Source organism: Acomys minous (assembly GCF_964271855.1).
Source record: "Acomys minous genome assembly, chromosome: 8".
NCBI lineage: Eukaryota > Metazoa > Chordata > Mammalia > Rodentia > Muridae > Acomys > Acomys minous.
The window spans coordinates 99,895,175-99,920,128 of NC_140489.1; the positions used below are offsets into that span (position 1 = coordinate 99,895,175).

Consider the following 24,954-nt stretch of genomic DNA (forward strand, 5'->3'; position numbering starts at 1 on the left):
TAGCACAGCACACACGCCCCCCTCAAGTCCGTGGGTTCTTCCTACCTAGGACCATAACCTGACCTGTCCTACCAGCTCCCATAACTCCTCCCCTCCATGGCACGCCTGGGTCTCAACAGCCTGTAGGAGTAGGGTGGGGAACGTGCCATAATTAAAAGTCCTGGGCACATGGTAGGCTGTGAATAACTAGGTCCAGTCAGTGCTCAGCACATACCGGGATAAGTGGGTGGCATTTGGGTCTAAGGGCCTCAAGCCAGAGTACAGAACGCCTCATCAGTTGCAGTAGTTGCCCTGGGATGGACTTGGCAAGGCACTGCCTTGGAGTTCCTGGAGACCAGGAACTCATCAGAGGCTAAACCTTGGGCCGGGTTGCAAGCCATCCTCCCGCTGTCTCCCCTTCCCCTCCCCCTCCCCCTTCTCCCATAAACCCAGTAGATAAAGCTCATGGTTCAAGAATATTGCTGAGGGAACAGGTTCCAGTCAGGGTCCTGGGATAGTCTATGTTCACCGTTCTCATCTGTTTCCCACAGGCTCCGGGCATCTCCAAAGCTGACAATCAGTCCCAGGGACTCACGACCAGCATCCGATGGGGGCAGACGCCCATCAATCAGTCCACACCCTGGGACACTGACGAGCCGCCCTCCAAACAGATGAGGGAGAGCGACAATCCAGGTGCGTGTTCATCAGCTGATAGACACAACTACAAGCCCAGATACAGAGCTTGGGGTGTGTGGGACCCCAAGTTTCTCAAGTCGCACCTGGGTAGATTTTTGCCTTGCTCCTGGCTACCTGCGCACCAGGATGAGTACTCTGAGCCCCCAGGACTTGGATTTCTCCCACAGCATTTTGGTCCTCCTGTTGACTGCTCTGACAAGAACAAAGGACCTCCCCTTGTCCTTCCATTAGTCTTGGAGCTCCCTCACCCCCACTTTGGTACAGATACCTGGAGACACCCCCAGCTCTGTGTCTTCTGCCAGATAAACACCCCCAAGCCCATTCATCACTCTTACCCTAAAACCCATGAAGTCCAGTCCCCTTTGTTTTCTAGACAATTACGCACGTCATATCCCCTCCAGTGCAAAGCCACAACTCAATGCTAAGAGCCCTACTCGCTGCCTGAGCCACACTCTTCCTTCTACACCTCACATGGGTCACTACTTCCCTAGAAACATAGCCATTCAGCCCACAGACACATCACACCCTGTCCCAGCAGCAAAACTCAAGACTGTCACAAGGCCGCCTCTTCATAATTGAGCTCAGGTTTGAGGACACAAGAGCAGATCTCTCCAATCTCTGCCAAACGGGGCCACTGTGGTGTCAGGTGCTGGTTCCCTCCCTTCCTCCCCACCCCCATCCCCCGTGATCAGTCAGTCCCCAGTTTTCCCCAAACTGTGACCTTTGTAGCCTGTCCTGGTAGCTCCCAAGTCATTAACTAAAACCAGATCTCAGGGCTTGCAGTACGTGATTACAGGCCTCTCTGTAGGTCTCCGGCCCCTTTCAGGCATCCATCTTATCAAAAACTGAATCGCCCTCACGGCACAGCATCTTGGAGCTGTGTGGGGCCTTGTCAGCCAGGCTCTGAGATTTTGATGCATATTTCCAGGTTTCCATAGCTAGTCCTGGGGAGCACTGAGTTTGGGGTGACAGCCCTTGGCCTTGAGACGTCTAGACTGGCTCGTGGTAATCTCACCTCTTCTGTTTAGCTTGGACGCGGTCCTCCTCAGCAGCCTATTTTAGAGTCTAGCCAGCAATACTTTGCCAGTGTTTCTTGGCTCGCGGATTCCCTCTCTCATTACGCAAATCATAAATATTTCTTGCACATTATTGTGTGCCGTGTTCTGTGTGTGATCTCAAGGCTTGCAGCAGTCCGACACGCTGGTATTATTGTGCCTGCTGCAGATGAGGAAAGTGGCACATGTGTCACTCATCTGGAACCAGAGCCAGGACTCAGGGCTGGTTCGTTCTGACTTGCTCAGTGCCCCTGCTAGTTTGAGGGTTACTGTGCCAACAGGGCTCCTGTCCTCCCTTTTCACCTTATGCCTGGGGGGGGGGGGGACTCCCAGGCCTTCCTTCTAGCCTCCAGAGCTCCCGGTCTCCCCGTCTCAACCTTCCCGTTCTCAGTTTATACCCAAGAGAAATCTTGAAAACCAAGGTCAAACCGGGTAACAGAGGCCCAAACCAAGACTCAGTAAGTCTGAGATGACGCGGAGGAGACTTCTGTGTCATTGTACATTTCAACTTCTTCACAAGCCCCCTGAGTCACCTCCATGTCAATTAAGCTCTAGGTAGACCCAGCCCCTGCTCTGCCTGACCTAGACACAACTGGCCTCTCATTTTGCATCACACCTTAAGAGGGGTGTCTGGACTTCCTTATCCTGTAAAATTACCTTAAGAGCCAAGCTGGGCTCCTCCTGGTTCGAACAGGGGTGGCTGTGTAAAGATGTTTAAAACAAAGCCGGGAGTCCCCTCAAATCTCTTTCAGTATTTCTCAGACTCCATCGACCTCTCCCCTGGGGCCTGGGAACACCATGCCATCTTCTGTGCTCACCTGAAACCCCATCAAACCATGTCCACCGCCAGCACCGCCCCCCCCAACTCTGACTCCCACATACAGTTGATTCTCCAGCAAAGGACATACAACACCTTTGTGACATCTGCCACATCTGCCACGCTGTTGGCTTTCCTTTGTTTTCTTGCAAATGCTCTTTTTTGTATCCAGTTCTCGGTCCAGAATTAAAAGATAAAAAGAATGAGGCTTGGAGACCCAAAGCAACTAGGCAGGGCTCTTAGCTCGTAGGTAGAGGAGCTGAAATGAACAGAGGTCTCTTTGAAGGCTTCCGATTACTTCCTGTCTGCTTCACTGTTTCCCAGTTCCCCCAACATCCTTCTTCACTCTCTGTGCCCCCTCCTGTAGTCATTTGTCATTTGTTCACACCCTCAAAAGCACCTAGTCCTACAACTGTCAACACACATTCTTTTTTTTTTTTTAAGACAGAGTCTCACCATATTGGCTTGGTTGGTCTGGAACTCACTATGTGAACTGGGCTAGCTTCAAACTCATACAGATCCGCTTGCCTCTGCCGCCCCCCAAGAATGCTGGGATTAAAGGCGATTGCCCCTGTACCCTGCTCTATCACATTAAACTGCTGGACCCTTGAACATGACTCTCTTAACCACTGCTGTTACTCCTGGTCCCAGCTCAAAGCCCGGGACAGTTGGTGTTGGTTGAATGACTGTAACTGTCACCATAACATTTTTTCCCCCATCTCCCTTACAGGCACAGGGCCATGGGTGACCACGGTGGCCGCCGGGAACCAGCCTTCCCTGATCGCACACTCCTATGGAGTGACCCAGCCTCCCACCTTCAGTCCGGCTGTGAACGTCCAGGCCCCAGTCATCGGGGTGACTCCCTCACTGGCTCCCCACGTGGGGCCCCAGCTCCCGCTGATGCCGGGCCACTACTCACTCCCACAGCCGCCCTCCCAACCACTGAGCAGTGTGGTGGTGAACGTGCCTGCTCAGGCCCTGTATGCCAGCCCTCAGCCCCTGGCGGTGTCCACTCTGCCTGGAGTGGGACAGGTAGCCCGCCCGGGCCCCACTGCTGTGGGCAACGGCCACATGGCAGGGCCCCTGCTGCCTCCAGCTCCGCCAGCCCAGCCATCTGCCGCTCTCCCCACTAGTGCTCCTGCCACCAACGGGCCCCCCGCAACAGACTCAGCCCATGGGCTACAAATGCTTCGGACCATTGGAGTGGGAAAGTATGAGTTCACCGACCCAGGGCACCCGAAAGGTAAGTCCTACTGTCACACGCGCACCCCCACTGTGCGCCTGGTTCGTGCCTCTGCCCCTTCCTGCCTGCTCACCCCAGCACCGCGAGGGCGGGAGTGTGCTTTATGGTAGCTCTTGCATCGGACTCATCTAACCCAGAGAAACTCCCTATTTAGTCAGGGGAATCCAGGCAGATAGCCAATGTGGAGGTTGGGGCAAGCAACAGCAGGATTCGCAGAGCAAGAAAAGATGAGAGGACAGAAGGGAGGAAGGAAGGGAGGAAGGAAGGAAGGAAGGAAGGAAGGAAGGAAGGGGCCTGATCCAGTGCCCAGGTCTTAGGGGCCACTAGAACAGTCCATGGAGGCTTTTATCACTTTCCATCCGTAAAGACTGTCTGCCTCTGCCCATCAGAACAAGCTGTCCCCACCAAGCTATTGACAGGAAGAGGACCAAGGCCCAGGCATGTTCCTACCACCCTGAGCCACTCGAGGTTTTGGCGTTTAAGGACTGAAGGGGGTCTCTGTGAGTCCCTGGGAAGAACAGATCTGGACTAACCTTCAGCGTGTCCGAACCCCCAGTACCAGGGGAGCTTCCTTGCAAAGATCACAGAGGCAGTCCCTTGGGAACAGAAACTGGGGAAGGGATCACTCGGCAGCACGGTTCTCAGCCCATGCTGCAGCCTGAGCAACAGGGCACAGGACATTAGACGTGTGTTATGCTCTCAGTGTCTGAGCAGGACAGCAGGGCCAGGGCCAAGGCCAGGCTTTGAGACTATCTGTCTTAGATTTGCCTTCGCCTAGTGCAGGAACATCCCGCAGACACAGGCCAGGTCCTGATCCTGAGATGCGCAGAGGAAAAGTTAACAGTCCTCAGCCAGGGCCAGGCAGAGCCAAGAAGGTGGGTCTCTGTTGAGCACTCTGGGCTGCTGGGGTAGCCATGCCTCCTTCAAAAGAACCAGTAGGTGGCGCTAGATAGTGTACACAGCTTAGCCTCAGAACCCCTGAAAGTCCACCCAAGGGGGCCCTGCCTCTTAGCAGAGCCATGCTGCCATCAGCCACTCACTGCCTACCGTTCTCCAGACATTTGTCACTGTCCTTCTTGAGCCATTCTGCAGCCTTGCTGAACTCCCCAACCACAAAGCCGGTGCCTAACTCCCTGTGGGGCTCGTTCTGTACCTGCGTGAGCCCTGACTGCCTTTGTTTGGGAAATCAGTACTAGTTTTAAGTGGCAAAATTGTAGAAAATTACATCTAAAATTTGGTAAGTTCTTGCTTTGTTTAAATTTTATTTTTTTTATATATAGAGAGAGACTAAATTGATTTCTTCTTTAAAATGTTTTGGTTTAGCAACCTCTATCGAGAGAGAGAAAGGGGGCGGGGCGGGGAGGAGGGAACGCTAAAAGAGCAAACATATATGCACATGCATACACACACACAAAACTCTCACTCCCACTTTATGGGCCATCAACTCTGACGCAAGAGGCTGTGGGTTCCCAGCTATCCAAGGCTGTGCCCCAGCTGCACTAGGTAGCTCCAGTGTCCCCATAGCGAGAGGCCTGCTAAGGTCAGTGGAAAGGTCTCACTGGCTTTTCGAGTCCCAGACTTATATCTCAAGAAGAGGAACTGTTCTGTACGGAAGAGAAGCAGCTTAGCTGGCCCTAGAGTTCCCTGGCCTAGGGCCGGAGTCTGAGCTGGGATCCATCTCTGAAGATTTCTAGGAGCAGACTATCACTGAACACCCTCACCCCTGAGATAGGACGACACAGGTTAGTAAGGTCACGCTGCTGGGCCCACTAGGTCAGTGAACCATTGCAGAGATGTCCCTAGGGCAACTGTGGGAGGCCAAAGAGCGTGGCCTGACCTCTGTGGTCCCAAGCCTACAGGTGGAAAAGGACAGGAAGAGCCACATGACATGTTGCTCTACCAATCCCCACAGGGTAGACCGGGTCTGAGTAAGGAACAGAAAGCAGAACTCAGAAAGTACATCCTGGCCTCTCTTGTGGGAGCCTTCGGGGTCCTCTAGTCAGTGGCCGTGGGTGACCTGTCCAGCACACCGCTTTCTGTTGGTGTTCACCAGACCAACTGTTTCTCCAGGGATTTCATTAATTCACATGTCTGTTTGTGGCCCTCGAGGGCAGGCAGATCCCCTTGTCTCTGTGAAGAAAGATAAGGAACACCTACGAGTGCTCGACGCTCGAGCCTGGGTGGGTTTTTGTTTTTTAAGTAAATTCTCCTTTCGTTTCTAATCTTAAAAGCCTTTATTGCTGAAGCTATAATTTATCTGTCAGGTCTAATGTCAAACAACTACATTTAGGGGGGGGGGGAAAGAAACCCAAATTTTCAAACCAAATCTTTGCTTGCCGTGGGAGAGTCCTAATCCTGACGGCACCACGTGGGTTTGGATTTGGGTCACTTTTAATTTTTGCCCCTAGGGATTTTTTTTTTTTTAACATCCTTGAAACCCAATTGATTTCACACTTCTAAATGACAGACAGCTGGCTCCAGGCGGGAACAGGAGGTACCACATGATGTTATCAACACAAATCAGAACTTCACTTTAAAAAAAAAAAAAAAGGAAAAGAAAAGAAGAATTTTCCTTTTCTCCCAGTCTCTGTTTGAAACCTTGCCCAGCGTTATAATAAGCTCCACCATGCACTATCTAGCTCATTATAATCCTATGATTTTTTTTTGCCTTACTATTGTTTGATGAGACAACCTGGCCTCTCGTGGGGTTGAGTAATTATGCAGAGAGATTCCCCCCCCCCTCCATGAAGAACAGGTCTTGCCAGCCAGAGGGATGGGCCCCTGGTATTTTTAGACTTCATTAGTGCCCTGATTTAAAATTTCACATTTTGTTTCTTGTAATTATCTTCCAATCGACTGCACGAAATTTTCAGTTGAGGCTCTATTAGTCCGCCTTCCCAAAAAGGGCGTTGGGACTTTAATTTAAAACTTAACCAATTGAAAAAGAAAGGTGGTGTGCAAAATGCCTTTTGATTTGCAGTAGGTCAAGCGATTGTCTCTCATCTGTGACTAGAGAAGCCAGCATGCCTGCGGTTTGCTTTAATGAGTGTTATTTAAATGCATTGAGCACATATAGATTTTCTTAAGAAACTTACAAGATAAATCTTTCTTTCTCTAAGAACAATTTGAGGGTGGGAGCAAGCTGTGGAATTTTTTTTTTTAGATTATATATTGAAAGGTAATTAAAAATAGATTTCATGTGTGCAAAGTGATAAGGGAAGAAAACGGAATTAGTTCCGTTTGAGTCTTTATAAAAGGCCTGCTGTGTTTGTCTTGTCATTAGATGGAGGTGGACCCCAGGCTGATCCTCTGGGAGAAGTACAGCCAAACAAGAAATTTTGAGGTCTAATGACCCTGATCCCAGAGATCACTAGAAGGTCACAGCAGAGCTGTGCACTAGGGGGAGGTGATTTCTCCCATCTTTCATCAGGGATTGTTTGTTGGTGGCTTGGGCCAAGGCTGGAGGCTTCTAGAATCCCCTGACCCTGGGTCCAGAGGTGAGCTGCAGAAAGGCTGTCTTCCTTTCTTCTGAGTGTCTGGGGGAGAAAAGAGCTGAAGGCACCCACCCCCTTTCTTCCGGAGTTGGGCATGTGTGTTCTGGTATAGACGCTGCCTTAGGCTGTCATCATGTAGAGGCCATGATGAGCCATCTGCAGAGTTTGGCTTCTCTGCCTCAGGACCAAGGAGCTACATGATGCGTGAATTGTTCCATTTTTTTTCTGTGGTTACAGTTTCTCTCCTCCATCCCTGACCCTAGACCTGTAGCCTGAGGTGCTCTGTCCATCCTCTGAACGGCATCCCGCATGAACCACAGCTACTCCGACTCTAGCAGCAGCGAAGACGGACTCTTAGGATGTACTGAAGTGTGTGGAATAGTGTTGGGACCAGAGTAGGCCTCCTGATCTCCCTGAGACCCCCTTTCCTTCTCTTGGGAGTGTTACCTGAGTGTGGTTGTTTATGCCTGTCATCCTATCATTCAGGGAAACTGAGGCAGGAGGACTGCTATGAGTTCAAGGCTAAACTGAATTACATTGTGAGTTCCATCCAGCTCAGCCTGGGCTAAAGAGTGAGACCCTGCCTCATAAAATCAACATATACATACGTACATACGTACATACATACACACACATACATACATACATACATACACACATATATACATATACATATACATATATATGGTATATATACAATATATAAAATGAGAATGCTGATACTACCTCCTGGTGTCCAGGGAAGGGTCGATGGGAATTGTGGCTGTGACCATCCCTCACCCCTTGCCTGCTCACTACCACTGAAATCTATTCCAGTGTTCTGTCCAGGGAGTTTAGTAGCAGAGCAAGCCTATTCAGTGCTCACAAGGCCTGCCGTCCTGTGGTCGACACCCTTTCTCAGAGATGGTGTGAGTTGCCTTCTGGCAGAGTCTAGGAAACTGTTCTCCCAGCCATGGGCCTAAGGCCTATCCCATCCATCCTTGCCCCACCCTCAGACGAGTCCAGAGCGCACCGTTCTCTCAGTAACCTCATAAATACCCTGGGAGGAGGCGAAACACATGACAAAGCTGTTTGCCCACACACTGCCCATGCTGCAGTAACCCTCACGCAGCCCAGCACTCCCCGAGTCACTCTCCCAGAAATGTCACCCTGAGTCCATCCAGCCTTTAAACTCAGAGCCACCACTTGTCCTTTACTGGCCCAGAGTGTGTTATCCCTTGAACACAAGCCTCAAAACTGAGCTGCAGTAGTCTTTTTACAATGCAGAGTTTGTCCTGCCATGCCCCCTACAAATGACTCCAAGGTCCCAGTTGCTCTAGTGTCTGATGGTCACCCTGATGTGATTGCTAAGTCCCGGACACCCACTTGCCCTGCACTTTATCCTTCATGACTCTGTACATAGGCTGAGTTCTCTCTCGGGTTCTCTCTATTTGAAGCGTGCCCCATATTTTGAATCATTCACCTTACAGGCAGTTTGTGCCTGTCCCTTCTCCCTTCCTCAGACAGTGAGCCTCCAGCCTGGGGTGGGTAAGGCCTTCACTGGAGCCCCATGCTAGCCCAACAGCCAAAACAGACCTCCACGTCGAGACTTAAAAGGATTGGGTGATGGATAAAAGCACAGAGCTAAGGCTCTCTGCAGCCTGTCTTTGTTGGGCAAAGGCAGTTAGTTGGTACCCTCGGGCATCCAGGTAGGCAGACATCTCTCAGGGAAGTCATTCTGCAGTCCCCACACCCGCCCCACACAAAACGTCTATCTATTGAGACTTCCTGTACCCACACAATACCGCCTGCCCCGGAGCATAATGGGATCTGAAATTCTGCCCCAGTTTCCTCATCTTTAAAATAATAATGGCAGAGCCATTTCTTACAGTTGCTGAGAGGATTGACTCATTTCATTTGCAGCCCCTAGCGCAGTGCCTGGTATAGTCACAATAAGAGTGTGTGCGGTCCCTCACTCCACCATCAGCACCACCTTTCAGCACCAACGGCCTTTTAGGAGTTCAGGTTAATGTGATGAATCAAAGACCAGTTTGCCTTCCAGAGACTTAGGAGAGCATGTTAACATCATGGTGTCTGAAGGCCTGGTTCCCAGGGGTCCCCTTTGAATGGCAGAAAATTGCTTTCCCCCATTGTAGCATTTTACAATCCTCCACCATCACCATAACAACCAGAAGAAAACAGCCTGTTGCTAGCACCATCCCCCTAAGTCCAAGAACTGTTCATCCTTTGGGGGGGGGGGGGAGAGGGTTCCTCAGGGGAGGCCAGCATCCTGTAACCTTTGGCTTGATAACGGGGAGCCAAGGTCACCCAGGCAGGATTAGGTACACGGTCATGGGTGTGGCAACAGATTGAACAACTAACATTGTCTGATTCCCATGGATCAACTAGCAAAGGCAGGGAGACTGGTCAGGTGCATATAGCTGGCAGCAAGGAAGGTAGTCGGGAGGCCAGCTCGGCTGCTTGAGTAGGCTTCCCAACCTTCCACACACCAAGGCAGCAAACTTGTGCTGGAAAATGGGATTCTGCCTCCCTTTTCAATTCTGTCACCCGACCCTCCTGGGAATTAGATACGAAGTCCGGCACCATGCCTGATGCACCATAGGCTCCTGCGCTGCTATGGCTCCTCGGCGTCTTAAAGAATCCTCGGGAAGAAGGGCGTTGGTCTCCACTGCTTTTGACTCATCGCCCTCACTCTACCCAGTAGGCCCCCACATCCTGCACACACACCCTTTCCCAGGTGCCAGGTGTGAGTCAGCTTATGGAATTTGCGGTTTTGTCCACACCCACAAAATATTTTCTCTTCACGAGACCAAACCCTGCCCCAGCCCATTGTGAACCCCTCCTTGCCTTCCCAGGGCTCTGTCCTCAGGGCTTTGTTCTTCATTAATTGGAGAGTTGTGCAGGGTTTAACGGTTTGGTTAATAGATCATTTGGCTGTGACTGAAACAGGCAAGCAGCGTATTGCTGTACAGGCGGCCAGACCACCCAGAGACAGTGTCATCCTCATAGCAGGAGGTGACCCAGCCACACACCCACCTGCTCAACAGGGCACAGGCAAATTGAGGGCTCTGGGCTTTCTCCTGCTGCTGGAAAGACATACTGACTTTCTGCCTCTAATATATGCCCAGCATCCTCCAGGTCAGAGGTCCTGCCCCACCCACCTGCTGGGCGTGGCTAGAGGAGTCAGACTGCTTCTAAGAGTGAGAGGGAAGAAAAGGAAGCGTCTTGGGGGGTTTTTTGTTTGTTTGTTTGTTTGTTTGTTTTGTTTTTTAACTAAATGGCACTGACCCACAGTGCAGAAACCCACTGCCCCAACCCAAGTAAGCCCTGGCATCGCTCAGGAGCCTCAAGCTAAAGCAGACAACAACAGAATGACTAGCTACACACTAGGCCAGAGATACTGAGAGGCGATGGGTGAGTTGGAGGCCTGGCACCTCCCTCCCTGGGGCTCCACTGGGTATTTATTGAGCTACTCACCACGTTCTGAGACACCAACCTCTATGTAGAGCCCACGCATGCTTCTCCCCTAAGCTAAACAAAAAGGCACAGGCAGCATGCTGGCTGTGTGCCCCACACAATCTCTGCTCCTACCGATCACAAGGCCCTGGGTGACTCAAAAGTGCTCCAGACATGGGAAGAGGCCTCAGGAGAAAGGTAAGGGCTGGCCCTAAGAAAGGCTGCACTCCCCTGGGGGAAAGAAGAAGGAAGCGGCAGTGAGAACTATGGAGGCCAGGAGGAGAAGGGGCAGGAGAGATGAAGACCTTAAAGGCAGTCAGGCAGGAGGGTAGATGAAGGGAAGAAAGTGGGATACAGAATTGTGTATCACAGAGTCTCTCTCTCTCTCTCTCTCTCTCTCTCTCTCTCTCTCTCTCTCTCTCTTTCACACACACACACACACACACACACACACACACACACACACACACACTCATACATACCCACATTTCTTCCTCTTCTTCGTCTTCTTCTTCCTCTTCTTCTCTCCTCCTCCTCCTCTTCCTCCTCCTCCTCCTGCTCAAGTGGTCCACAAAGAAAGCCATGACTGGATTGCTAAGTGATTTTCAGAATGTCTGTTTCTCTGAGCACCAGGCACTCAAAGCCTGACTGTACACACAGGCTGCTTACTGGCTGACCTCCCTACCTCAGTCAGACCATGTTTGGTAGGCAGTAATCCGTCCACCTCCAAGCCTTTGTGATCTTAGAAGGTGAATGTTTACTTGATCATCCTAGACTTTGACCTAGGTATCAGACTCCTGGCCACCATTAAATCTTGAAAGGGAAGTCAGGGACACACGCAAAGTCCAAAAGTACACTGTGTACCTCTCTCTCTCTCCTGGTGTGACAGAAGTTTGATGGCAAAATTCCTGGTGCCTAACCACTCTCTGAACAGGCTTCGCCTGCTGGTTAATGGTACTCCTAAAGGCATGAAGTCAGGGCTGGTTCCAGAATTTTCCTCTGCAAAGGCTGGGGTCAGTTCTGAGCATGACATTTTGATAGAGTGTGTGGGGTGCCTGCTGTTTGCCCCTGAGTGATGGGGAAGGACCAGACAAACAATATACCACACCATGAAGCAGAACTGGAGGAAACATGGCACAAAACCAGTTCAATGAGAAGCGCTTTGGTTGAAATTGCATCCCATTCAGGAGCACACTCCCTATTCTAGAAACGTAAAAGGTAAAAAAATAATACAAGCGTAGTATTTCAGGGACACAAAAACATCGTGTAAATTGCTTGAAGAAAAACATGGCCAAAAGGTTGCCATTTATTGAAATAGTTGTCATTGCCTGTTTTCTTGGTGTAAATCTTCTTTATAAGGAAAAAAAAGGTGTGTGTGTGTGTGTGTGTGTGTTACACCCACCTCAGAGAGAAGTGCAAGAGTTTCAGGGCATAGCTGAGCAAGTTTTCTTTACTCTCCTCGTCTCCTCACAGCATGGTGGACAACCGGGCACAGCCCTGTGAACTGCCTACTGGCCCCTCCTCATTTCTGAATGACTTCCCACTTGTCGTTGCCCAGTGCCTCAAATGTAGTCTGCAGGAAAGGCCAGTGCACACATGCTTTTGCCAGCTTCAGCAGGGTGGGTTGTATGACCCTACTGGGGTAGCTGCAGATGGGGTGGCTTCAAACAGAACGTGCTTTCTCACAGCGGCAAAGACTGAAATCTAAGGCAAAGTGAGTCAGGGCCGCTGTCTCCTGGCACCTCTCTCCTTGATGCTGTGTCTCCCTAAGGTTTTTGCTTGATGAAGGTGTTTCTGTGCTGTGTCTTCTTAAAGGGGCACTACCCCTATTGGGTTACGCTTGTAACCTCCTTAAAGGCCCATCTCCAAATGCAGTCAGTCACATTATGTAGGTAGGTATGAAGGTATAGCTTTGACTGGACCCAAGTCAGTCTGTAATAGTCTCTGTTTTCTGAGATTTTTGTTTTGTTTTGTTTTTAAATAAGATGTAGACTTATCTGTCCAGGAACTCATAAAGATCCTCCTGCCTCTTCATCCTAAGTGCTAGGACTAAAGGGATGTGCCACCATGCCTGGCCATAATTGTTTTTAAATCCATCTAATTGGCAAACAGAGAGGGTGGCCCCTCACCACAGCACACTTGCCATGCACATAACATTTTTTTTTTTTACCTCAAGTTAAACTTTGCACTGAAATTCTAAAATTGCTTTTCTTTAAATCACTTGGGATAGGTGTGTCCCAGGGCAGCCTGCTCCCCCACATCCCACTCCTGTCCCAGCTCTGCTCTCTGAAAAGCTACCCACCTCCCTGTCTTCACGTAAGAATCTTCTTCTAACAAGCCGTTCATCCTTCACAACCTTCTCCACGTGAGCATCATAGTGGATAACAGGGGAGGGTATTGCCTGAGCCTTCATTTCACAGGCAGGGGAAGTGAAGTTAAAGGCATCACAGAATATCACATCATCCCGAGGGATTCTCTGGCAAGTTCCCAGGGAGCACACCTCTATTGCCTGGGTGGCCTGGACAGTCACTTCCCTGCTGCTGGGCTACCTCCATCCTAGATGGCTTTTTCTCCTCACAGTGACAAACCCAGAGCCTGCATGCCTGTGACCTGCAGCTGGGACAGAGCCATGCACCCCATAGGAGCTGTGTGTTCTCAGAGGCAGGGCCACACTCTCACCCAAGGCCACATCCATATGGGGCCACATGGACTGGATTGGTAATGGCCCCTGAATATGTCACTAGGGGGACACTCGTCTTAAAAGGAGAGGGAAAAGTGACCTGGGCAACCCTAATTCGGGGACACGGGGCCTCACCTTATCGAGTCTCATGGCGGATGCCTTCTTTGGACATGCCTGCTTGGTGAACTTGGTCTCCCGGGATGGAGCAAACGGTCAACCATGACCATCCATTGTTGCCCAGAGTACCTTCAGGGGTCAATCTCAGGGGCCCAAGATGCCTTGCTACCTATTCAAATCTGAGCTCCAGGACCTTAGACACCCCTGGATTTTGTGGTCATCTTGTAGTAACACTCAAGGCTTCTGATCCCACTAGCCATTTGAACAGGCAGGTTCTAAAATTTATAGATTCCAGAAATAATTCCTGGGTTTTTAACATTTCTTTCTTTGTGTGTATGTGTGTGTGTGTGTGTGTGTGTGTGTGTGTGAGAGAGAGAGAGAGAGAGAGAGAGAGAGAGAGAGAGAGAGAGAGAGAGAGAGAAAGTGAGAGACAGAGAGACAGAGACAGAGAGAGACAGAGAGAGGGAGGGAGGGAGGGAGGGAGGGAGGGAGACAGAGAGAGACAGAGAAAGAGACAGACAGACAGACAGAGACAGAATGTGGGTGTATGTGTGTGGTGTATGTGCACATGGTGGGTACACACTCTTGTACATGGACACGCAAGCTAGAGAGGAGCATCCTCTGGCATTCTCCACCTTATGCCTTTGAGGCATGGTCTCTCACTGAACCGGGAGCTCAAGTTTCTTTGGCTAAGCTAAAGGCCAGCAAGCACAGAAATAACCCCGTCTTCCCCTTTCTCTGCCGGGTGGGCTTGCAGCTGTGCTCAAGACCACACCCCACTTGCTCTGTGGGCGCTGGGGTCTGAATTCCAGTCCTCAGGCTTAGAGTGTAAGTGCTCTTAACTGCTGAGCTGTCTCCCCAGGCCCAGGTCTTTGTTCTGCATGAGGGTGTTCATGACCTTCGGACTTCCCAGTGCCGTGTCGCTGGTCCCACCAAACAGTTAAGTAGACATGAAATCTACACCCCACCCCACCCCCCGCCAGGTCTTTCTAGTAATGATATCTATCAAGGAAATGAAGCTGACCTTGTGGAGTTTCTCAAACTATGGTCAGGGGCTACTGTTACAGACAAGATATGGGTTGAGCTGGAAAGTGTAACGTTGTCTTCCAGAAGGGTGAACAGCAGGGACAATAGCTGCCATGTGTTTTTCTCGCTGTGTGTTCATTCTGCTCTGTATTTATGTACTCCTTGAAGTTGTCCCATTTCGGCAGAGTCCTAGGTGAAAACACAAAGGCTCAGACAGGGCAGATACCCAGGGGCCGGTGGCATGATGAGAGTGGATCTCCAGTGACTGTGTTCCTCCTACCATTCCACACCTGTAGGTCCCTGTTGGTTGTCACTAGGGCTAAAGATGGATAAGTCCTTTGGTGGCTGCTTTATATATCCTAGCATCATGTGAACAATAGGCTCCTGGAGTTCTTTGTTCGTGGACCGTTAGGTAGATGGATAAGATAGATGTGTGGAATTCCCATGGGGGTCGGGAGAGCACTAGGCTACTTGAGGAAGCTGCCGACAGAACACTGGCCACAGAAGCCACTGGAGCTTGGAAGGCAAGCGGCCGGCCCTGGGAATTCTTCCCTGTTGCTGCATCTCCCACGCCTTACTCAAAGTATTGCCAATGCAATAAAGTTAATGGAGCCAGTCATACTATGAAGGATCCAGCTCTGAGCAAAGATGATACATCTTTGAAGTTAATGAGGTCTATTAATTGAGCTTATGCCCTTTTAAATGAACGAAAGTCTTGAAATCTACTAGACGGCAGCACATCCATTTAGAAGTCGTTATTGACGCCTCATGTCTCTGTCACCAATGGATGAGGAGCCACCAGCGCAGGAGCTATAGGAATTGGCTGCCTGCCGACATTTAACCTTCAACTTCTGCGAAGCTCAACAGATGCCATGTCTGGCCAGCCATTTGTGTCCTCAGCAAGGTCTTCCACCCAGCCCTTTACAGCCACAGAGGTTGAACACCCCCATGATGAATATAGCGCAATGGCTGATCCATGTAACTGGAGGATGTTGAAGAATGAGGTCCCCACAACCAACACTGAAGAAATGGCCACGCACAGTGGAACTGCTATAGGCAGTCCCCGGGCCACACAAGTATAGAGAACTGGCTGAGCAGGGACTCGAGCTTGGCTGTAGCCTGCGTGGGAAACAGCACACCATGGCCCCTGTGCCCCCCTGAGCATTCACCAAAGCCCCGTTTCCGGCTCCTCCCGAGTTACCGCCAGTCACGGTCGCTTAAGAGCACAAAGTGGCACTTGTTGTGCCCACAGAACATCTGCTAAAGACAAACTTGTGTTTATAGCTCTTCACTTCAAAAGACTGGCCGTGTTATAAAAAGAAAGGGACCATCTGTCCCTCTTCTGGACCCCAGCGCCTCTTGGAAGAGATCACTGTGCAAGAAGGCAAGTGAGAAGTCAGCGTCAACTTCAAGAAACTATTTTGGAGCCAGGAAAGAATAGTGCTTTCCCGCCAAGGGGGGACTGGGGCCCACACCTGAAGGCCAGCCTGCAGGGGAACGGGTGTGTGGCGACAGATGCTGACCAGAAGGAGAACCACCTGGGATCCGGTGGAGAATCCCACACGTTCCAACATCACAGACTCCGGAGCAGATAGACTGGGGAGAACTGTGGGATACGACGGAAGGTGAAAGGGAAGGGCCGTGGGGTGTGGCAGCCCCAGGGGAAGACAGAAGCAGTGCCCTGGGCAGTTTGCTATTATACTCAATCAGTTGTCCCGCTTTTCACCCAGTTTGGAGTTTTAGGCCCTGGGAGCCTCAGGCTGAGCGATCTCCTCCCAGTGGCAAAATGCTGAAGACCTCCAGAGTGCAGAAGGGGTTCAAAAGTGTGTGACTCCTGCTTGGGGTTTGTCTGTCTCATACCCTCCAGCAGATACAAAAATTCCTTTGAAGCCAGACATGGCAGTACACACCGGTAATCTTAGCACTGCAGCAGCTCTAGTGGGAGAGTCATGAGTTCAAGACCACTCTGGGTAGCATGAAGAGGACCCTATCTAGTAAAAGACCGAGAAATAAACGGCCCTATTAAATCCAGAAAAGGCTAGGTGATGGGAGGTTAACAGAGATGGAACTTACAGAGGAAGAACGTGAACTTCTGAGGGATACAATCTCACAGGAGATTCCTGGCCGAATCGTTATGAGGAGCCGCCCCTGGTGTTCCTGCTTCAGAATTGTAGACTATATATAGAAATGTTGTCCCCTGGACCTCCAGCCCGCCACATCAAGAACAGCTGTGCTTTCTGACATAACCTGCAGATTACAAGAAGCTTTATTTTGTGTGCATTGGTGTTTTGACTGCATGTATGTATGTCTCTGTGAGGGTGTTGGATCCCCCGGAACAGGAGTTACAGACAGTTGTGCGCTGCCGTGTACGTGCTTTGAAAAGAACCTGGGTCCTCTGGAAGAGCAGCCACTGCTCTTAACCACTGTGGGCCTAGATCTGGTGTTTCCCTTATTTCTGATGAAAACCTCCTGCTGACATGGGGAGAAATTGGAAGATGAGGGGATGGGTCTAGAAGTGGGATGCTCTGAAGACGCGCCTTGTCCTCTTGTCCTGTTGGTCTCTGACGGGACACTCCTTCTGGCTCCTCCTGGTCCTTGTCCTAGGGAAAGTGCAAGCATTCTTGTCCACGTCTTAAATGCCCCCAATTCTGCCCACTTGGGCACTTACTCCCATTTAGATTCTGAGGACAAAGGCAGTTCCTGGCATAGTGTATTCAAGGCTCTCAGACTCCTAAAAGGTCACATTCCTTTTATTCTTGCCTCTCTTCAGTGCTTGCTGTGCTTATTGATTTCTTCCGGCATATAAGAAAACACAGTAGGCGAAGCCCACTACCTCCATAGAAATAAAATATTCTGCAGTCAAACCACACACCATAAAGGAATAATTGCAGCCTGTATATATTGCTAATGGACATCTCTCAGCAATTCCCTGTCTCATAAGCTTTAAACACAGACATTAGTATAAATATGCAGAAATCCCCATTCGGGCAAATTACTCTGCATTTCTGAGCAAAAGGAAGATTAACCATGTGCTGATATCTTTGCCGGAGCTCAGCAGAGTAGAAAAAAAAAATCCCTTGGTCCTCCTTGGGAGGGAGGCTTGAGACTCCTTCCATGGGAACTTGGTGCAGAGCTGGAGGCCTAGCCGCTGTCTCCTCCCCTGGGCAGGTGCTCCCCTGGGCAGGTGCTCCTCTGGAGGACTACCTACAGCTTCAGGAGGAGGACAGTGCCTTCCTTCCCCCGCCCCCCCGCCCCTCACCCCCACCCCATTGCATCACTGTTACTTGAGGAGGCTTGTTGGTCACCCAACATCCTTTCTCTTGAGTTTTCCGGGCTCCAGAAAGGGACTCAGTGGGACAGATGAGGATGTTTTTTTCCCCTGACCTCTCAGCTGCTGGTCAGAGGCTTCTGAGGTATATGTTCCTTGAGTATGGAGCCAGCTGATGGCGAGCCCCAGGCCTAGAGGCTCTATGCCATCTGAACCCACCTTCTTCCCTGAGCCTCTTCCTTCCTCCCCTCCACAGCTCTCCTTCCTACGTGTCCTTTACCCTCTCCCTCACTAGCCTCCTGCGCCAGGCTTACTCCCACCAAGGAGGACCCTGTGTTCCCAGTCTAGACCAGCACAAACTGAACCATCTTGTTTTCCAGGGCTCCCTCTGTTGACTCTGAGGAAGGCCCCTCCCTTTCAGTACAGGCCGAGTGACAAGATCTTAGCTTCCACACTGACTGCTGATGAGGGAGCTGGCAGCCTGCTGCAGGGGGGGCAGTCCAACCCTGGGGTCCCCTGTGAAGTTCACAGTGGCCTTCTTCCCCCTGCATGTGCCTGGCACAGGCCGTTGTGTCCCCTTTCGGTACACTGACCTCTGCACCTCCTTCCAGGCGATGGGGCTGCCATGAGATCTGCCTCAGGAGCTGGGAGCCTCCTGATAGCCAGCACAGAACATGAGGTAAATTATGAGCTAGTCAGGAGTCACAGCTCAGGCAGGAAGTGTGGCACACAAAGATCTGGGTATCTATTTTGTATTCAGTGCCTGCCTTTTCCACGGGGGACTGAACACACAGAGAAAGACTCCACATTGATAACCTGAGCAAAGAGACTTGGGCCTCTCCGGGATGCAGCCCCGTCTGTCTCCCGACTGGGGACTATTGGAAGGTCTGAGAGCAAAGGTTTCCCTCATGAGATACACCAGTTTGGGGGGCAAGGGGAGAGTTCTGAATCATTGTTTCCTAGTGGGAATTTTCTGAGGCAGCAGGCTCAGTATGGAAGAGCGAGCCCTCTCCTCAGCTAACCCTCAGGGACACGTGCAGACTCCACCCTTCCTCCTTACCAGAGCATCTTGACAGTCTATTTTCATGTCTGTCTCCCCCACCCAACTGTGAATGACTTTAGAACACCCCCGCCACCGGCCAATTTAGTAACTTTACGTGATATGTAAAAAAGGTACCCTTTTCTTAAGACCCTTGCCTGCTGCCTACCAGAGAACGGCGAGGGTAACTCAGGAACCCTGTGAGAACTCTCAGGGGAGTTACGCTCCCTTCAGTTGTACAGTGTGTGACGTGGCTGACCTCTGAGCCGCAGTCTGGTGGGGAGGGAGGCTGTGGATGCTGTCTCCCTCCAGAATGTTCTTCGAAGCTCATTGCGCATATTGACCCATGCATCTTGAACTAGGGGCTGTTTGACCCCCCCCCCTACAGATGAAGCTATAGCTCAGAAACATTACATTACTATCTTATGGTTACCCAACTGGTTGGGTCACGAAGCATCCTTTAACCTGCATTCACCTTATACCCTCCGTGTCTGGTTCCAGGAATGGCTGGGCGGGGGGGGGGGGGGGCTGTTCCTCATGGCTTTCTCCCATGTGACACCATCCCTGATAAGTAGGCTTTGAATTCGTAGAGATGTCCCCCATGGAAACTCAGAGTGGCCATCCCTGAAGAGCTCTACTCTCTCGTGAGGACGCCTAGCCTGTTACCTCTTCCATATGAGGCCCTTCAACTCAGCTCACTGCCTAGCCTCCTGCACCCAGGCCTCCTCCCGCCATAGGCTCCCCCTCCATGCTCTCCGCTTCCCTGGGTAGGGAGCCGCCTCACCTTCCGCTGATCCCTGGCCAACTCTGCACTCTGCACACAGGAGTCTTTCCTTAGAGACTCGGATCAGGCAGTCCTCCACTCAAGTCCTCTGGAGGATCTCTCGGCAAGCCACTCCAGGCTTCTGCCCTCTCCACCGGTCAGCTCCCTGGGACCTCTGTGGGACAGTCACGGCTCTTGCGCAAGATGACATCCCTACTACATCCTCACCCTGCCTATAGCCAGTGCGTCCTCCAGAAGCCTCCCTGAACCCCACACAGAACCCCCAGGCCAAACGCCAGCCTAATTCCAGGCCTGAGTCCTCTGCCACCCGTTCTCTCCAGAGTCCTGGAAGTGGTGTCTCATCAGTGAGCACCCCAGTTGGGAGCATGGGATGAGATTACACCCAAGCTACCAGAGAGATCCCTCTGCCCAACTCCACCTGGCTCCCACTTCCCTCACCTGTGCTGATTGGCACAGATGCTCGCCCACAGTCTGGTAGCGGTTGCCTACCCTTCGTGGGGAATTCGGAAGACATCCTCAGAGTTCTCTAACTACGGTTTCAGAACCCCTGCAGCTACACCCAGAAATCTCTCTGGGAAACTGTAGAAACAGTGTGTCCATGCTTTTCCGAGAAGCCTGGGAAGTCAGAAGTTTCTGAGTGGAACCAGCAATAGCTGGGTCTCATAGCCAGGAGTGGAGAGAGGTCAACTTATGAGCCACCAACTGTGTGAATCCAACTAGTGTCCTAGGGCAGGTGGCAGCTGAAGCCCCTGTTGACAGGGACCAATCAGAGGCACCATGCAAGCATCTCTTACCCACTCCGAGGCAATGAAAGAAGCTCTGATAGAAGGTTCCAAGTGCCCTAGAGAGCCCCTCAAGAGGCTGTTATCTAGGCTGCTTCCACACGCATGGCATGGTCTCCACTGCCTTCCTTGCTCACCAAGTCTGGCTCTGCCATGCTACAGCTGGGACAGGACACCACAGGGAGGGACAGGAGTGTCTTCCACTTCCTAGAAAGAGGTCATTTCAACAGAAGGGAATGGCCTTACCCGGTGGGGAGTGCAGGTGCCCCCACTGACTCTAGTTCTATGAGGAGCTTTGGCTGCTGTGAGAGAAGGGAGGAGCCACGATAAGTCAGAGCCCCGTGTGCCTCTTGTAAGCCATCTGCCCAGAGCTCTGGGTCTAGGTACAGTGAACGCCTGAGTAAGGGCACCACCCACTCCTACCTCCCCCATCACTACCCAGCCCTCCTAAACTAGTTAGCCGCCCAGCCCTAGAGAAAAGGCACGCCTTGTGGGTCACCAGATACCCTGGAGTGAGAAGTCGGCTCCACAGCAGCCTTCCCATCTGCTTCGCTCCATTCTATAGTCCCAGTGTTGGCACATAGCTGCCCTCAGTAAACACGTGTGTGGTGCATGCGTGAGTGCATGCACACGTGGATGAACGGCTGGGGCATTGTGATCAGGGCTATCCACAGAAGCAGAGGTATCTGGGCAAAAGTCACCCTCAAGAAATCTGCTTCGCAATCGTCAGTTTCTATAGGTTTCCAGAACTGCATTCAAATACCCTGCCCTTACTTTCTCTCTTGGCCAGGTTTTGTTTTGTGTTCTGTTTGTTTGTTTGTTTTTAATTCTCTTTTTCACGGATCCCTGCCCTGTGCAGAGCCACATGAGGAGGGATGTAGATGAGATAGGCTCTGGACCACTAAGGCCTTAGACACTTCTGGTCACTGGAGGATGGGTTGACCAGTCGCCACTGGGGTTCCACAAGCCCCTCCCAGCGAACAGTGCCTTCCCTTCCTCCCTGATGCCTAACATCCCCTCTGCAACTCAGAGGTAGAGCCAAGCTGCCCTAGCTGGCTCTAGACCTCTTCTCAGAGATCCCCTTCTCCCCCCACACCCCACCCAACCACCGTGGGTACCCGCCAGCCAGCCCCCGCCCCCAATGCCTGCGAGCCATCTAGATACATACAGCCTAACCCTAGCCCATGACAGCCACCCGTTTGTTTGCTTGTTTGTTTGAGCGTTTTGGTTTTTTGGTTGTTTTGTTTTGTTGTCTACATCAAGACTTTACTGTGCCCTTCAGACTCCAGGCTTGGTATTCCCAAATGAACCCTAAACTTTCCTGGGCTGCCGCACCTGCCCTGCCCTACAGAGAGTGTCCACGATGAGAAAACAAACAAACAAAAAACAGCAAAAGGAAGTCGTTTTTAAAAACAGCTTGATCGTGGTCCTGAGGCTCACAAGCTTCGAGGTCTTGGACAAGTTCTTTTCTCTGGAAGTTCCCCACCCACACCCACACCCACACCCCCACCCCTGTCCGGAGAGATAAAGGAAATAAGATAATGGCTAGTCTCCAGAAAGAAAACATGCATCCTCGGACAGGCTCGTCCAGCTACAGGATACAGATGAACGTCCGGGTTGCATGACGCAGGTGTCGTTCTAGGTGGCCTTTTTCCTTCATTGGGTCTTTTCACACCGGAGCCCTGCCCTCTTGTCAGCCTAGCCCCCGCCCAAGCTGCGGTCCGCGGATCGCGCAGGCGCATATGCAGGACAGGCGTGCGGTAGCCCCTCCCAGGTGCCAGTGAGGCACCGCCCACCCAGCCCCTCGCGCCGCCGTCACGTGCGGCAAGTCTCCACCGGGAGGTTCCCGCGCAGAGGTAGCGCGTCTGCGAGCTCCTATTTGCATATGCGCACGCCGGATATTTATATCTTCTCCTCAGCCAGTCCAAGTTATTGATGTCTTAAAGTGACTTTAATCTGAGCCTTCTCTTCTTCAAATGGGCTTTTGATTTCCGGAGTGATATTATACATGGCTGTAAGCTATTGACTGAGCGATTGCGTTGTGTTCTCAATGTGCTGATGCTGGGAATCTGCGATATAAATAAACTTCCTCTGGTAGAATCATTATAAAGCACAAGCAGCAGAAATTTATGGAAAGAACAGATTAAATGCTTAGACTTAAATTCTTCAGCGTGCGGCTTGCCCTAAACTGCTGTGTCTGGAATTTGGGCTGCTGATTCAGGTGGAAAAAATCAAACGGACACATCGCTTGTCGGTGCATTTTTACTATGATCTATTGTGTTGCCAAAAGAGAAAGCTCAAAAGCTGCCATTGATAATCCTGGTTAAAACTTGGAGCATAAATTATTAAGACATGTAGTTTCTTTTCGGAGTGGTTGGGGATTGGGGCGGTAGCGCTGTAAAGAAATACAGCATCAATATGTGCTTATGCATTGTAATGCGGGACATTTTTATGTCCATAATAAAACATTCCGCCTACAACTATGTTTATGAAAGCAACAGATAGGAAGATCCATAATGCCACTTAATAGAGTTAATCACCTCCCATCGGAACGTTTTAAAAGGCTTTTTATTGCATGTTGAAAAGCTTTGACCATAATTAATACCCTGCACACTGTCAGGTGCCAGTCAGAGACCTGGAGGCAGGGGAGGGAACTTCACAGCACCAAGGAGCTGAGAGGATTCTCCAGACAGCTAGCTACCTCATGGCTGAGCTCCCAGGTTGATGGCTAGCTTCCCCGTGGCTGAGCTCCCAGGTTTTAAATCAGAAGGCCAGCCTCCAGAGCTAGGCTGTGTCAAGCCCTGTTCTCTCCGTGGGCCATGGTACCTTGAATTTTAAGTTCTGGGCTTTAGCTAGAAAATCTGTCCCTTGTTTCGTTCTTAAGGGTTCTAAGGTCTAGACTGGTCTGGACTCTAGACAGTTGTCCCCCGAAATGATCTGCCTAGGAGTCCTGGAGTCCTGGAATCCTAAGTAAGGTGGCTCCATTGCTCAGAGTCTCTTAGTTTGTTGTCAGCTTGGTGACTGCTATTAACTACAGAAGTTGACACAGGGCACTCAGCGTCTCCCCCGCCCCCTTCCCCAGAGCTGGCCCGCCTTTGGTCTACAGGTGGATGAGGTCAAGTCATACCAGCCTGCAGGCTCTGGAGGTGAGGATTCCCCTTCCTCTCCAGAGGACGCTTAGCACCTGTGTGACTGAGGCAGCCAACCTCCTCAACGGCCCAGAAATACTGAAGAGGTAAAGGGTCAGCCTGAAATAATTAAAGAATAGAATTGCCCTTTAAAACTGAATTTAAGCCACCCAGAGAAAGGAGAAGAGGAAAGAGACAGTACCCTTGGAGGCATCGGCCCTCTCAGAGGCTGGGCGACTGACTGGTGGTCAGGCTGGATCCAGCTGATCCTCTGCAAAGTAATTTCCTGGTGTGTAAAAGCTGCTTTCTTCCTGGAAAATGTTGAGCCCACAAGAACTGTGAATGAATGACCTGTGATGTCAGAAAGGCTGCACTGTCTTCCAACCCAACATGGTGGAACTCCCATCTGCTCTCAAAGCATGGGGTATCTTAGTTAGGGTTTTGTTCCTGTGAAAGAGACACCATGACCATGGCAACTCTTAGAAAAAAACATTTAACTGGGGCTGGTTTACACTTTCAGAGGCTTAGTTCATTATTGTCATGGCGGAAAGCATGGTGGAAAGCATGGCGGTGCACAGCCAGGCATGGTGCTGAAGCTGAGCATTCTATATATGGGCCAGCCAGCAGCAGGAAGAGAATGAGACACCCTGGGCCTGGCTTGAGCTTCTGAGACCTTAAAGCCCGCCCCCAGTGACACACTTCCTCCAACAAGGCCACACCTACTTCAACAAGGCCACACCTACTCCAACAAGGCCACACCTCCCAATAGTGCCACTGCCTATGAGCCTGTGCAGCCATTATCATTCCAACACACAGGGGGTGTTAGGGCTTAGGTGACTAGTGGTCACAGGAGTCCAGGAAGGTTGCTGGGACAGGTCTTTGCTGACTCAGAATCATACCTGAATTCTGAACTGATGTCTGGTTTCTACCTCTCCAGGCTGAACATATTGGAAGCTCTCTGCTTCTCCCACACGCACAGGCAGCTCTCCTCCTTTCTGAGGACAATTACCAGGATGGAGTCAAGCCAAACCTTGCCCTCCCCAGGTTGTATTTGTAATCACAGGAGAGCTAAGGTGATAAGGCATGGTGGTGAGGTGAAGTGAACGCCTCCTCCTGTCAGTCAGCGGGAGCATATTAAACACCTACTGTATGACACAAGCCAGAATCTTACCTCCGGGAACCTTACCTTTCAATGTCCTGAAGCCTTCCAAAGGATGGTGGCATCTACCTCCCAGGTGGGGCATCTGGAGATATAAGAAATTGTGTGTGACATTCCAAAGCTATACAAAGCAGGCTGATCTAGGATCCCCAGAGGCCAGCACACGGCACTCAAGTAAGCTTTAAATTCACTCACAGCTCTCCCCACTTGCCGAGCTCCCCGCACCTTGGA

General features: G+C 51.0%; 1 protein-coding gene across 2 annotated transcripts in view; it reads left to right on the forward strand.

Annotated features, from left to right (window-relative positions):
* KLHL29 (kelch like family member 29) overlaps positions 1-24,954 on the forward strand; it is a 294,574-nt gene that overhangs the window by 234,781 nt on the left and 34,839 nt on the right. For both annotated transcript variants that reach the window (XM_084791398.1, XM_084791397.1), the window contains 2 exons: positions 531-672; positions 3,278-3,790. In XM_084791398.1, the coding sequence (XP_084647524.1) occupies positions 531-672; positions 3,278-3,790 (655 nt within the window). The remainder of the gene's footprint in view (positions 1-530; positions 673-3,277; positions 3,791-24,954) is intronic.